The following is a 13,664-nucleotide window of genomic DNA, read 5'->3' as shown; positions in this document are numbered from 1 at the left end:
TCATTATCATCTGACAGAGGGCTGATGTTGTACCACAGTTGTCTTGTTTACAAGTGTCTTTACTTCTGGTTGCCTCATAGTGTATATTTCAACAAATAGTGTCAAAGTTATATAAATTGTGTTTACACCGATAATGACAGATATGTAACCACATTTGTCTTTATAGTCCTATGACGGCAACACATTTATTAAAAATGTGATCAATCTTTAAACGCTAGAGCTTGTTTGATCAGATACTTCCTCTCAGCGGAGAGCTTCTCAGGAAACTGGATGTCAAAAGTGATGATGAGGTTTCCTCTCTGTGAAGAATCCTGGGACAGCGGCATTCCCTCTCCAGTCACCACTTTTTTGTATGCAGGGCTGATGGGTTATAAGAAACAAATCAGAGACAGGAAAAGGTTAATTGATGCAGATGATGCACAAACCCAAAACATATTATCCTTATTTTCGCTCTAGAAATACTCTTGTGTAAGTGTACAGTTTATGTAAAGTGCTTGAATTCCTCATGATCATCTTTCTCTGTTCTGATATGAATGTTTAAATCAGAATATCTGTGATTAATGTCAAATAAACAGTATTTTACATAAATGTTATTTTGTCCCCAGTATAAGGAAACACTTACTGCACAATGTCATTGATGGGAATATTGAGTAGCCTGCCATCTAGTGTCTCCACATCCACAGAGAACCCAATCAAGGCCTGTGGGAAAGGGCATCAACACGCTGCTTGAGTCTTTATTGTACTTGAACCCAATCGGTTTCTATGTGTGACTAATAATTAAACCCATTATTCTGGCTCTCAACATGACTCACCATTTCCAGAGAGATCTGGGTCTTGTAGATCAGGTCATTGTGTTGTCTTACGAACAGATGATGACTCTTCTGTCGCACTATGAACACAATATCTGCAGGGATACTGTTTGGTCCCTAAAAGGTGAAATGTAGCAATATGATTACCAGGTAGTCAGGCTCTTTCCCTAAAAATGGCTTATTGGTAAAATATTGGTATTTTGGTAAAAGGTTGATCATTTTAAAGACTCAAGTTAGATAAATAAAATGTATGTGCCCTGTAGGTTTTTCATTATAAAAAATATACGCAGACTGTACATCAGCTTTAGTTTTATGCATTTCTGCACCAAGAACAGTAACTAAGTGTTCATTTTTCATATATAGTAGAGTTGTGAGCAGCTTGAAAGAGATCTACTTTGAGAGAGATCTGCTGAGGCCATCTAGTGGTGGCAATGAAGCAGATCCAGTATGATGCTCAAAAACTGAATGATTAAATTAAATTGGAAAATTTCCAAATATTTACTTAGCTATTCCTATTTTCTATTAATTTTATTTGATTAAAAATTATCCAGGCTATCTGTAGTCAGGAGCCTTAGCACGTCTGCAGTTATGTTTATAAAATCTCAAACACTTCACATTCATAATATATTATCAGAATATGACACAAGGAGTGAAAATGAAAAATCTAATACAAAATAATGCATTTAAACGCTGACTTGCTGAAAAAAGATGAACTTTTAGTATAAAGAAAATTAATTATTCCCTTATGATTCATAATTCTTGACAATGGACAATGGTTGTATAACTCTCTTACCTGATCTCCCTCTTTGGAGAAAATGATTCTTGTGCCTTCTTTCCATCCAGGTTTTACATCTATAGACAATATCTTGTCTCTTATACTGGATGTGAATCCATCCTCATTCATAACCTATTAAACAAATAAGGCAAAAATAAATACACATATTTTTTTCAGTGTGTTTCTTTAGGCCTTGTTGTGATTGATTGTTGATTAGTCAAATCTAACTGTTTTTTTTAATGTTAAGTAATTTGAAGTATGAATGATTTGACCACTCAAAGGCTGTGGGATGAGAAAAGATACTTACTTAACACAGTAGCTCTTACCCTACGAGAGATCTTAATTTTTTTCGTGCATCCATGGAAGAGATCATCCAGGGACAAATGAAGGTCTCTCTCTATTGGGGAATCCTGGACCTTCACCACTCCTGGTTGCAGGCCACCGAACTGGACTGGTGCATCATTTGTATAGAAGTCTGTAAAAAACAAATTAATATCAGTGTAAATCATATGAAATCTGAAAGAAGTATATTAGTCTTTGTTTCTCTCACCTGCAAATGGGTTGTCGCCTCCGAAAAACTGCCTGAATGTTTTGTCTGGATTACCATGGTAGACATATTTAGATGACCAGGCCCCGCCGCTGCCAAACTCAGGTGGGATACCACCTTTTAGACCCTCCACTCCAAACTTGTCATAGGTTGCCTTTTTGCGAGCTGTCACAAAGAAAATAGATAAATGTTATAGATTACACACTCAGACATACTGTAAATATGATTGGGTAAAAGTTGCTGTGATTACTGTCCTTAAGAAATAAGATGCAAGAAACTATTTGTTTTGAGATTCAGAAATCCTTATTGATGATTCAGTTCATATGTAATAGATATTTATATTTTTGCATTGGCATATAGCACAAATCATATCAGGACAAAACACACAAAGGATACAAACATTAGGGCAAAAATTACTTTGCACATTTCTAGTAAAAAAAAATACTGTACAAAAAATAAAAGACTGCTATTGGTAAAATAATGGTATTTTAGGTGGATATACTTATGGAATGATACATTTCATTTACATTTGTTATGGGTTGCACCAATAATGTGATCCACCATTCAAACAAACTTCTACTATTCAACTCACGGTCGCTCAGGACATCGTAGGCTTCACCCAGCTGACTGAATTTCTCGGTGGCTCCAGCTTCTCTGTTGCTGCTCGGGTGAAACTTCAGTGCAAGACGTCGATATCTAGGACGATAGAAGAGGAAAACTGTGATAATTGTAAACACAAAACGTCTGGTAAAACTGCCTCTGCGTGGCTGCATGTTTCTATCAAATGACTTGACTTACGCCTTTTTGATATCTGCGTCTGTTGCATTTTTGTTTACTTCTAGCGTCTCGTAGTAATCGCTGCCCATTTTAAGATTAAATGCTTCAGATTTAACTTTAAAAATCAAAAGACAGTTCAGTGTTTCAGTCCGCTCCAGCAGCAGTTGTTTAACTTGGTTTCCAGGGAAACGGCTATTTAGGAGACTCTCGCGGGATTTGCAACAGTGCCGTTCGCCTTTTTTCCCCCTAGGATGGCAAAGTCATGACCGCCCTACTCTGCCTCTGATTGGCTAGGACTCGTTACCTTCGTTGGTTGGGTTGGTTAGGTTTAGGCATGAGGAGTATGATTGGTTAGGATTAGGGTAAGAATATCAGGGTAAACCAATCAAAGACAGGGTAGGGTCGGGTCATGACTTCGCCATCCTAGGAAAAAACCGCATACCGTTCAATGGTAAAGAGAAAACCTGACAATACTTAGCTGAAAATACATAGCTGTTTCGCTCATGTTTGACAAAAATACAGAAAGCTAATTCATTGGTGTCATATTACTGGCTATTGTAAGTTACAATGAACCTGTCTGATGGGCCCCAGGGAAAAATATTGTTATTGCAGGCTTTAGGTTTTAAAGCCTTTCTTAAAGCCTTTTATTTCGGAATATGCACCATGTAAGCAGAATATCAATTACAATAAGAACAGCCTAAGAACTACTGTTTTGAAACAGTTCTCCTCTAAAAGACATTTAACAATTAATCAATTATATGCAACTACTGACACAGTGAACCTGGGACTTTTAGGCCCTTAAAGTCTGGGCAGTTGTCCACTTTGCAATCTGGCCTTGCTAATCGTTAGCCTACAGGTTGCTATGATTGCAGTAGTGTCTCCCTTAATAAAATAAGTTCCCATGAAGACTTGTGCCACAACAGACCATAGCAGACCATCAGGCATGGCTAATGGCTGGAATGGCCTTCCTCTTCATGGTACAGTCACTGGTAGTGTAGATCTGATCCTGTGCTTCACACATGGTTTCCACTGACTGACTTAACATAAGACTTGACAGAAACAGATCAACAACTATGCAATACTTTTGCAAATCTTTGATGTACAATTAACATTGATAAACTACTGTTAAAGCTATAAATGAGACACTGATGAACTCCTGCAGCAGTGACAAGTGTATTCTATTTTATTTTCTCATTTAAAACCATTCCAGACAGAAACGTTAAGGACTACTATGCCATACAAATCAGACTCTCTTTCATAATTTCACACAAAACAAAAAAAATTGCACGGTATAATCAGTATGATCAAATTATCATTTAGAGGTGGCAGAGGGAACAGCACACGCTCCCCACCGATTCTGTTAAAGATGGTCTAGATGAATGCATATTTTATTTAGTGATTCAGGAATCATACCAAAAAGTTAAGATATTAACAGCCATAAAAAAAGAAATATGAATCCAATAGAAATAAATATTACAAGTCATTGTGGATTAAATACACATGTAGAATAATCACTAACAAAAGATCAATGCCAAAAAATAAAAACAAGCAAAAGAAAACGTGTGTTCATAAAACGTCATACCAAACTTAACTAGATAGACCCAAAGCCAAGGAAGCCCTCTACAATATAACTCCAAAAGGCATATACTGTATCTCCATCTCTAATGTTTATGGTTGGTTTTTATGATTCTGAATCTTAATATATGAGAAAATCCTCCTCAAACACTATCATTAAAGAAATAGTTTTAATCTATGTTGTACTCTTGAGAAAAAGAAAAGAAAAAAAAGATCTATCCAAATAAAAAGGTAATAGAAAACGGAAGCCAAAGTAAAAATAACCCATCTCAAGGGACAAGTGTGGGAAGAGAGGAAGGACGGTATGTGGGTGGTGTAGTGTTGCCCTTGTAGTAGGTGTCATGTGTTTGTGCTGGTTCTGAGACCATGTGGCGGACATCATGCTGGTATATGTTGGGAGAACGGTGTAGTTTGCTGGTATGGATCTGACATGGCTGCCACTTCCAACTTCTGCTCAATTGTGGGTTTACAGTACGAGTGTCAACACTGACATCTCCCAAATTTATTAGTTTACTTCAACACAACTTTGCAGCCTTTCCCACATATCATTCCAGACCGTTAAAAAAAAAAAAAAAAAAGTTTGTTAACATAATTCATTAATGAATCCTTGCCAATCAATTTCAACTGCACACATTTTGTTAACTGACAAATGCACAAAAACATCCACATTGCGCTTGTTAGGCTTAAAGCAATATATAACTTTATAAAGAATATTCTCACTCTTTAACACATACTTTGACTTGATGTCTTACACACACATTTCTTTCTTTCAGTTTGGTTCAAAAAGTCATCTTTAGATGCAAACTATGGAGGAGGAGCTCAGTAAAGATGAGCTAAGCTTCCAGCTCTGAATACTGTTTCAATGTACGTGTTTTACAGTACAAATATTCAATTTAAATGATTTATGACTTTCAGAGCAACCCGATGAGAGAGCAGGTTTCCACAATGGCGAAGATAACGGATGTAGTGTTCTCTTTCAGGCTGCTGAAAGAGGCGGGTGTAGTGAAGGGTACGGATACAGAAAAACGACTGGGGTTGAGAAAAAGCCAGTAAGAGAAATTATTTAGTGACACAGGCCAGCATTAGCAGGCACAGCCTCCTTCACTGACAGGTTGCTCTGGTGGCTTCTCCAGTTTAATGTCAATCACTGAAGGGTGGAGGAGTTAAGGAACATCACAGAACAGGAAAAATGTAACTGAAATACACAAGAGGTTGTTAGAACCATGAAAATCAACAAAACTAGACAACTCTTCTTTAAAGTTATTAGACATAAAACCCGTAGAAAAATTTGCTCACATTTGTTGTCTGCTTTGAGATGTGACATAGCTCAGCATTAAATGATAATGTCAATGCGAATTTAATGCTCCTTTTTAATATACTTGTAAACAGCCCTTGTGAGCTCATCTTTCATGTGATATTTAAAGCCACATGGAGTTATTTGTACAAGCTGTAAAAATAGTAAACCTTAAATTTTTAACTTACCACAGAAAATCTTTTTCTTGTGGATATACACAGTGATTTACAACTTTTAGGCCACACTATTTAACAGACTTTCATCAGAACTGTGATAATAATGTGGATTTGTTTTAATATCAGTGACTGCTAGCTTGACTATTGATTGATTGCTGTGAACACCATCGTTAGTTTGAGTATTGTTTGAAAATGTTTGATATTAGTACCAGATACCATAGTTTTTGTACCAATAATAAACAAAAATACTTTTTTGACACTTAAGTTATGGAAATGCCAACATGTTTTTATATAAAAACCTTTTTTCCAAGTTAGCAAAAAAACCAAAAAAGTTTCCAATGTACTCTATACAACAGCTACATTTGGTTGTGGATAATGTATAGGCCTGAATAAGTATAGGCCTTATTCACAGCAGAGCATTCTGACATGTCACAGTAGGAAAAGCAGGTGTTGCTTATAACATAAATAATGGCTCCGTTATATTCAAGTGGTCCAGTAAGCTGTGACAATGTGTCAGCATGCACAATACCAGGACCCTGAAATTGAAGCAGCTAAATGGAATTCAGCCATCATTAACTTTAATATTTGCACCTTTCTTATCGTTATATGTGAACATTTTTTCCTGTGAAAAAGACCTCTTTAGGTTTGCTAAACTGGTAACATAAATCTGAAAGGACACGTGGGTTAAACAACAATAGCGAGCTGTCACAGTGCTACACTAGACTTTCCTCCTGGCAGGTGACTATCCGTATGACACAACAGAAGAGAGCGAGGAGACCTCCGGACTCTTTCCTGTCATGTCACACACTGACATGTACACAAAAAGGATACTGTCCTCTCTACTCTTGTCCTGCGTAGTGTCCATGCCAGGGAGGGCGGCTGCCACACGACGGAAAAGCTGGAGGGAAAGAAAACCAGATGTGTTCTGTCAGACAAGGAAATATACTCACAAAGCATGACAAAAAACAAAAAACAAGATTACGTCAAGCCAGCGTGCCTTGCATAGACCCATTACATGATCTGGCATAAGGTCCACTTGAAGCTCGCACAGAGGAAGAGGCCCAACAGAGCTTTTCCTAATTTGATTCGGATTTAGCAGCATGTGTTTGAGCTAATGCAAGGTAATTTGGCTTGAAAAGAGGATGTAATTGTGCCTTACTGAGACCTTCCATTGATGGAGCTTGGAGAATTAAAGTGACTGATGAATTCACATGAATTTAAAAGAAACAGTGTTGTGTGTACGATGATGCTCAACATGTCTCGCCCGCCATTAAACAAGCAAGTTACAAGCATCACGTAGAAACTAGACTTGATTACATGCAGATTTAACAGCAACAAAATCAGTTACTGTGCTAAATCAGTAGAGTGTAGAAGTATTTGTTTGCAAACTCCGACCCACCTCTAGAGCTTTAAGAACAAATGTTGGCCAGTACAAATCATTACTTATAGCAGGTGGGAGAGAGCTTGAAAAACAAATCGACACACCTCATTTATGACCAGAGGAAGCCATTGTTCAAAGCACATCTTTATGCACGCATGCGTGTGTGAAATAGAAGCCAATCAGAAGAGAGCATGAGCATTATGAACACACACACAAAGGTGCACACGCTCTACCTGTTTGACATTGTAGCCTGTCTTTGCACTTGTCTCAATAAACAGAACATTCATGTCTTTCGCTCTCTGTTCTCCCTCCTCTGTGGTTATCTGTCTGCGATGAGCCACGAGTCAGCGCGCACAACACACAAACATCCAGGGGAACACGCACATACCACCACAGACATTTACAAGAAGACAAAGGGGGGGAAAAAAATACAGACTGTAATTATGTCGAAGTGGAAGAACAAGCCGTGCCCCTTCCTGCTGTTGCTGCCACCTTTGCTCAAGACCAAAAGTTGACCAGTTGACCTTCAGGCCGTTCAGAGCGTCAGCTGATTTCCACAACAGGGAGAGAAGGTTTTGTGATTGGACGGAACAAGAACAATGAATCTAAGGTGCTGGGACATTTTAAATGCCTCTTTAAGAAGTGAATCTTGGACTAATCTTAAATATCTTTTGTTGGCATCTGACCTCTGAATTTGGTGGATGACCTTTGGACGTGGAGCCCAGGCGGCAGCGTCTGCAGCAGGACTACAGAGCACGACTCACACACACTCTTACCTGCTTTACGTTGTAGCCTGCTTTCGCACTAGTCTCAATAAACATTACATTTAGTTCTTTGGCTTTCCGCTCACCCTCTTCAATAGATACTTGCCTGTGGTAGATAAAGGAGTTAAAAAGATGCAGGGAGAAAGACAGTGCATACTTTACTTTCAGAAGAAATATTACACATTCATTTACTTATCAGCTTGATCTATTAAGGAATAAATAATTGATATATTCAAATAATGTGAGAGGGCATCTAGCATGAAAAGAAATCACAGCTTTGACATCCAGAAAGGGCAGAGATAACTTGCTCTGACCTATTGCTGCCTCAGGAAGGACTGAGGCACTCGGTATTGACAGGCCAGCAGCAGCGATCAATGACTTCATTAGCATGCTCTCAATAGAGAGAGCTGACTTGCACAGAAGCAGGAGGAGGGAAGAACAGATTACCTTTTGTCTGCAAGGTCTGTCTTGTTTCCCACCAACATGATAATGACATCACTTCCTCTCTCCGTTCTCACATCATCAATCCATTTTGTGGTTTGCTGGAAGGAGTTGACATCTGTGAGAGAGACCAAGGGGGAAACAGGAAACAGAGCATCAGTGTTCAGGAGATGAAAAGGCTCATCTGTGAAAACAGGCGAGTTTGTGACAGGACGAGACAATAAGGAAGTGGGCGTACAAGTCGTCCACATCTTGGCCCAAGTCTGGGTAACGCTCTATTTTACAGATTGCTTAATTTCATACTAATTTCCTGGAAATTTTCAGTAGTAATTTGCAGGTATTAAAATGTTAATTTTTAGGACATTTTACAGAAAAGGTGGTGCAATTTGGTACAAATTATAAGAAAAAACAGAAAAAAAAATGTTGGTTTAGTTGCTAAGTACCCACACTTTGGGATCATATGTGGTTGTTAATTTGCAAAACCTCTAAATAAATTAGATTAACAATTCTTAGAAAGAAACAACTTTTCAGTACGTAGTTACAATATATTAGCATATTAGTTTTTTTCAATAATAGATGTTGTTTGGTACAAAACGGTAGCTCAGTTCCCTTGCAAATGCAAGAGCAAAACAAGCAAACAGGTTCCATAAACCATTACAACAACACACACAGAAAGGAAACACATGAATGTACGTATGTACAGTGAATATATATGAAATGTACAGTTCAGTTCCCCAGCATGTCAAGTAGTCCAATAGACAGACAGTACAATGATTGATGTACCAGTACACGAAATCCAGCCTGAGTTCAGTCCAGAGCATTCAGAGCATTCAGGTCAGTATATGAGATCTTATGGCACAGGAGGCTAGCAAGGGGTGTTAAGTGTTGTGACTATGGACTTGTAGTGCCGTCCAGAGGGGAGAAGCTGGGTGGGAGGGGTCGCTGGTTATTTTAGCTGCCCGGTTGAAGGTGTGCTTTATATACAGTGAGTTCACTGGAGGAAAAACACAACAAATTACATTGGAGGCTTTCATGACAACATGCTCCAGTTTCCTCTTTGTGTGACTGGCTGAGCTGTCACACCAAACAGTGAGAGATGATGTGAGGATGATTTCTACGATGGCTTAATAAAAGTGGACCAACAGGTGTTTTTTGACACAATACTTCCTCAGTCGTCTGAGGAAGTACAGTCTTTCCTAAAAGTAGCTGTTGTGTAGTATACACGAAATGTGCTCGTTGTTGAGTTTTTGAGAAACAACCCAATATACTAAATATGTAGTTTGACTCATGAAACTACACCCTGAAAATAAGTATTATCTGTCAGTTAAAGGATTGTAAAGAGTCTAAATTATTTAGAATTTTTGGAAATCAACAACTATGTATGAACCCAAATATAATGAATCAGCACTTACAACTAAACCAAATTAACACTTTTTCTGTTTTTTCTTTTGTTAAATACCTGCAAATTACATACTAGTATACAATTAAAAGACTTGTAAAATAACATTAAGCAATTCTGATTAGGAATTACAATAATCATTAAATTACAAATAATTATGAGTAAAAAAGTAAAAGTAAAAAAAGTAAAAAAGAAAGAAAAAGCTCCTAGCATGTAAGTGGATTTGACACAAAATAAAATACACTACACATAACAGAGAACGAGGTAGATGTGGCATGTTTATAGGACATCTGAGCGCACAAATAATCCACCTACTTGTGATGTCGTAAACTACGACAGCAGCAGCAGAGTCTCTGATGTAACTTGGTATGAGGCTACGAAATCGCTCCTGCCCTGCCGTGTCCCACAGCTGCAACCTGATCTGTGAGGCAAGATGGAGAAGGGGATGGGAGGAGAAATAAAACACAAAAAGAAAAAAAAAACAAAAAAAAACAGAAGGGATGGAAATAAAACAAGAAAAACCCAGGTCAGAAATGAGGTAAGTTATGGTGACAAAAAAGCAAATTGAAAGAAAACTAAATCAAGTCAGACGAATGGGGAAACGAGAGAGAGACAAGACAGAGAGAGCGTAGTGCATGCAGGTAGTGAATGACCACCAGAGAGAGAGCAAGCTGTCTGCGCCTGGGGAGAAAAAAAATAAATAATCACCCTTCACTTGACATCAACCCTCCTCTCTTGATCAAGTAAGGTGTTTAATTTCAAAACAGGGGTGAAGAGAATAGATGGAGGGGTAGGAAAGAGAAGAAGAAAACTTTTGTTGAGGGAAGAAACAAACAGAGAAAAGGAAGACGGTCCAGGAGGGTAAAGCACCTCACACCTGACACTGAATTCTTAACATAAACAAACAAACAACACTGCAAAGTTATGTCAGAAATCAGTAACTGTGTGCCCTTAAATACCTGCACCAAAACCTTACAGTCACTACGAGAATCTGGACAAAAACAACCAACAATCAAAAGGACAGATTCAACACTTGTACTAAAAACATAAAACTTACTGTTCTGTCTTCAAGGTACATGGTTTTCGACAGAAAATCGATTCCTATTGTGGCCTGAAAATTGATAACAAGTTGTTAATTAGGCATAACGTTCTTCAATCCATCAACATTTAATTTGGACATTATCGATGATGATCAGATCAGGTGGAGGTGTTCGTCTCACTTGGTAAGTGTTGTCAAAGCTGTCATACATGAACCTGGTGATCAGCGACGTCTTTCCCACTAAAAAAACAAACAAACAAAAAAAAAAAACAGAACATTAAACACTTCAGTTTTGTAGGTTAATCAGCTCTTCTTGAAAAAAAAAAAAACAAACAAAAACTTGTGGCTATAATGAGTATGGCTGCAACTCACAGTCATTTCAATTATTGATTCATCATTCATAAATAACGTTATCTTCTGCAAGATACAGAGTTATAAATAAGAAACGACATTAACGTCAAAGTTGTGTGCAGTCTATGAGCCGCAGATGAAGAAGTCTCATAATGGACTGAAGCTGACAGCATGCAACTCCCCCTCCCTTGTGAAAGTTTTTATCCATTACAGGGTGTGGTGCACAATCATAAAAGCATCTGACGAACAGTTGGAGTGTTGAGGAATGTTGAGAGACAAATAGGATTGGGATTGTGAATCAGGCTCCCCATTTATTTCCTAGCGGTGGAAATAAAAAGTTTTAGCCGTGTGTCAAGCCCTGAACTGACCAACTTTGAGGATTTTTGGTGAAAATCCGTAACGTCATTTCAACATTGTTGATATTTACTGGCAAAACATCCCTTTTAGCACATCAGTAAATAGAGAGACTCTCATACGGGTGCTTTTAGCACCCAGACAGAGTTCACTGCGGACTGTTTTGCTGAGCTCGAGTTACATTATCAGTTACATTGTGCATCAAGTGATGATGTCACCAAAGCCAACATGGCTGTTTACAAGGAACCACAGCTGATCACAGACTGTCTGACTAACTCAAGGCCTGCTTGTCTTATCTTGCCGGGAGTGGAGAGTAACATTACACAATACCTGTTGAAAAATAATTACTGGCAAACCTTTTCGACACTTTCTTATCCGGTTTCTAGGCTAGGCATTAACCAACCCTCTCAGATCAGTATTGGTGCGGATATTGACTTTATTAAGCAAATAAGACATTATCAGATATAATTGATACACACGGTTTCTTTGTTAATGTCATAAAATTCACTGTTTCTGCTATAAGTTTCATTAATTGAGTCACACTAACAATTCAGCACTGCAGCAATGCCTGGCTTCATTTCAACACACACACAAAAAGATCACAATGAGCTACATGCAGTAAGGTATCCAGATTTTGAATTTGGGATAAAGACAGAAGTGGTATCATGGAAGTAGGAAGAGAAAAAGTTGGTTTAGTGCATCCAAAGTCAACATAAAACTCCAAATTCAGCTTTCACTGTGTGCTTTGCGTTGGCACACTAAGACACACAGCTGTGGAAGTACTACTTCACTACTTAACTACCAACATCTCACCTTTGCCTTTTATAACAATTACATGATTGTTAAGTATAGATCTACACTTGCCCCCTCCCCTTCCCTCTCTCTCTCTTCCAGTACAAGTACACCCTGTGTTCAGTTTGACTAGAAAAGAGGGAAAATGAGCAGGGAGAGAGCAGGAATGCTACCGGGCAGGTTTGATAATTGGGATGCTTCATTTTTCTGCTGAGGAGCCCCCAGGACAGACGAACTGATCTGACAAATCACTGCAAGATAAATTGTGAGCTTAAACCGAGATTGACTGCTATCTTCTTAACACAGCATGTCACCTGTTGTCAGCTTGTAACTGTAGCATCTGCTTTGGAAGTAATGTAAAGACAAAATACAACTGTTATTATTATATAAAAAGTAGTTAGTATCCACGATGGTCATCACTTCTTTAACATTTGTGATGTTCTTCTAAGTTAGCTACACAGCCTCTGTTTAAGTTGTGTTGTCTCGCCATTGAAGTTTGTTAACAAGCGCACAGGTCAGTTTGCACAAACAAGACTTATCAGTAAGAAAGTTAATTGTCTTTTCATGAAGCCAGCGTGGACAAGCAGGTAGTAACAAGTTTTTGTTTGTGTCGTAATGCTTTCAGTCTGCCAAGTTTAACGTTACGCCGCTAATGTTAGCAAGCTACGACTAACGTTATATTGGTTAATCAGCAGCATGTCCTGTAGATCATAATTACGCACAATATTTGATTGTAGCGTTAGACTTACCACTCTGCTCCCCGAGAAAGACCAATTTAAATTTTCTTAAAGGGTTTCCGAAGTCTCCGGCCGCAGACATGACTGTATGAAACAAGCTCCGACGTTACTTTTCAGGAGCTAACGCTAGCTAACCAGCTGATGTCAGTTATCAAAGGTCCGGGGATCCGTGAGGTTTTACCGCTTTACAAACCCTCCACACGAGCCTGGCGAGGGTTCGTGTTGTACAATCACTCCTTTAAGCTCCCAGACACTTTTTTGATAACTCACGAACTACTGCGACCAAGTTAGCAGTTAGCATTACTGTCAGTTTTCTGACATGTCCACAGCTACTTCTTCTTCTTCTTCTTCTTCTTCTTCGGACAGAAACCCTGTTTACATCTCAGGCAGATCGTCGTGCTGCCTTCTACTGGTGGCGACAAACACATCATGTGTGATAAAAAACGCATCGTG

At 38.5% G+C, this 13,664-nt stretch overlaps 2 protein-coding genes across 3 annotated transcripts; both read right to left on the bottom strand.

Annotated features, from left to right (window-relative positions):
- Window positions 1–41: 41 nt before the first annotated feature.
- Window positions 42–3,123, bottom strand: dnajb13 (DnaJ heat shock protein family (Hsp40) member B13). The gene is made up of 8 exons (XM_042431815.1): window positions 2,930–3,123; window positions 2,724–2,827; window positions 2,135–2,296; window positions 1,911–2,059; window positions 1,603–1,716; window positions 813–926; window positions 623–699; window positions 42–360 (listed from the first exon to the last, which is right to left on the bottom strand). Exons 1-8 carry the CDS (start codon window positions 2,995–2,997, stop codon window positions 201–203), a joined length of 948 nt encoding a protein of 315 aa, XP_042287749.1. The 5' UTR covers window positions 2,998–3,123; the 3' UTR covers window positions 42–200.
- Window positions 3,124–4,069: 946 nt separating this feature from the next.
- On the bottom strand, window positions 4,070–13,631 carry LOC121910630 (ras-related protein Rab-6A). 2 transcript variants are annotated; one of them, XM_042431884.1, is made up of 8 exons: window positions 13,224–13,631; window positions 11,159–11,217; window positions 10,996–11,049; window positions 10,254–10,359; window positions 8,546–8,657; window positions 7,568–7,661; window positions 6,785–6,851; window positions 4,070–5,630 (listed from the first exon to the last, which is right to left on the bottom strand). In XM_042431884.1, the coding sequence occupies exons 1-8, from the start codon at window positions 13,291–13,293 to the stop codon at window positions 5,566–5,568; spliced, it is 627 nt and encodes a 208-aa protein (XP_042287818.1). In that variant the 5' UTR covers window positions 13,294–13,631; the 3' UTR covers window positions 4,070–5,565. The 2 variants fall into 2 exon arrangements, with proteins under 2 accessions (XP_042287818.1, XP_042287817.1); XM_042431883.1 differs by lacking the exon at window positions 7,568–7,661 and adding an exon at window positions 8,111–8,204 and having other exon boundaries at window positions 13,224–13,624.
- Between the last annotated feature and the right edge of the window lie 33 nt (window positions 13,632–13,664).

This window comes from Thunnus maccoyii, chromosome 13 (genome assembly GCF_910596095.1).
Source record: "Thunnus maccoyii chromosome 13, fThuMac1.1, whole genome shotgun sequence".
Lineage (NCBI taxonomy): Eukaryota > Metazoa > Chordata > Actinopteri > Scombriformes > Scombridae > Thunnus > Thunnus maccoyii.
This window is presented reverse-complemented; position numbering and strand designations above follow the sequence as displayed.

Bases quoted from the DNA above. Each gene is read 5' to 3' on its own strand.
- dnajb13 (XM_042431815.1), bottom strand. From the start codon at position 2,997: ATGGGCAGCGATTACTACGAGACGCTAGAAGTAAACAAAAATGCAACA. The intron at 1,717-1,910 runs GTAAGAGCTACT...TTTGTTTAATAG, and splicing joins AAATTAAGATCTCTCGTAGG to GTTATGAATGAGGATGGATT. The intron at 700-812 runs GTGAGTCATGTT...CCTTTCCCACAG, and splicing joins CCCAGATCTCTCTGGAAATG to GCCTTGATTGGGTTCTCTGT.
- LOC121910630 (XM_042431884.1), bottom strand. From the start codon at position 13,293: ATGTCTGCGGCCGGAGACTTCGGAAACCCTTTAAGAAAATTTAAATTG. The intron at 10,360-10,995 runs GTAAGTTTTATG...CTTGCCTCACAG, and splicing joins TGTACCTTGAAGACAGAACA to ATCAGGTTGCAGCTGTGGGA. The intron at 5,631-6,784 runs GTATCCTTTTTG...TCCACCCTTCAG, and splicing joins GGACAAGAGTAGAGAGGACA to TGATTGACATTAAACTGGAG.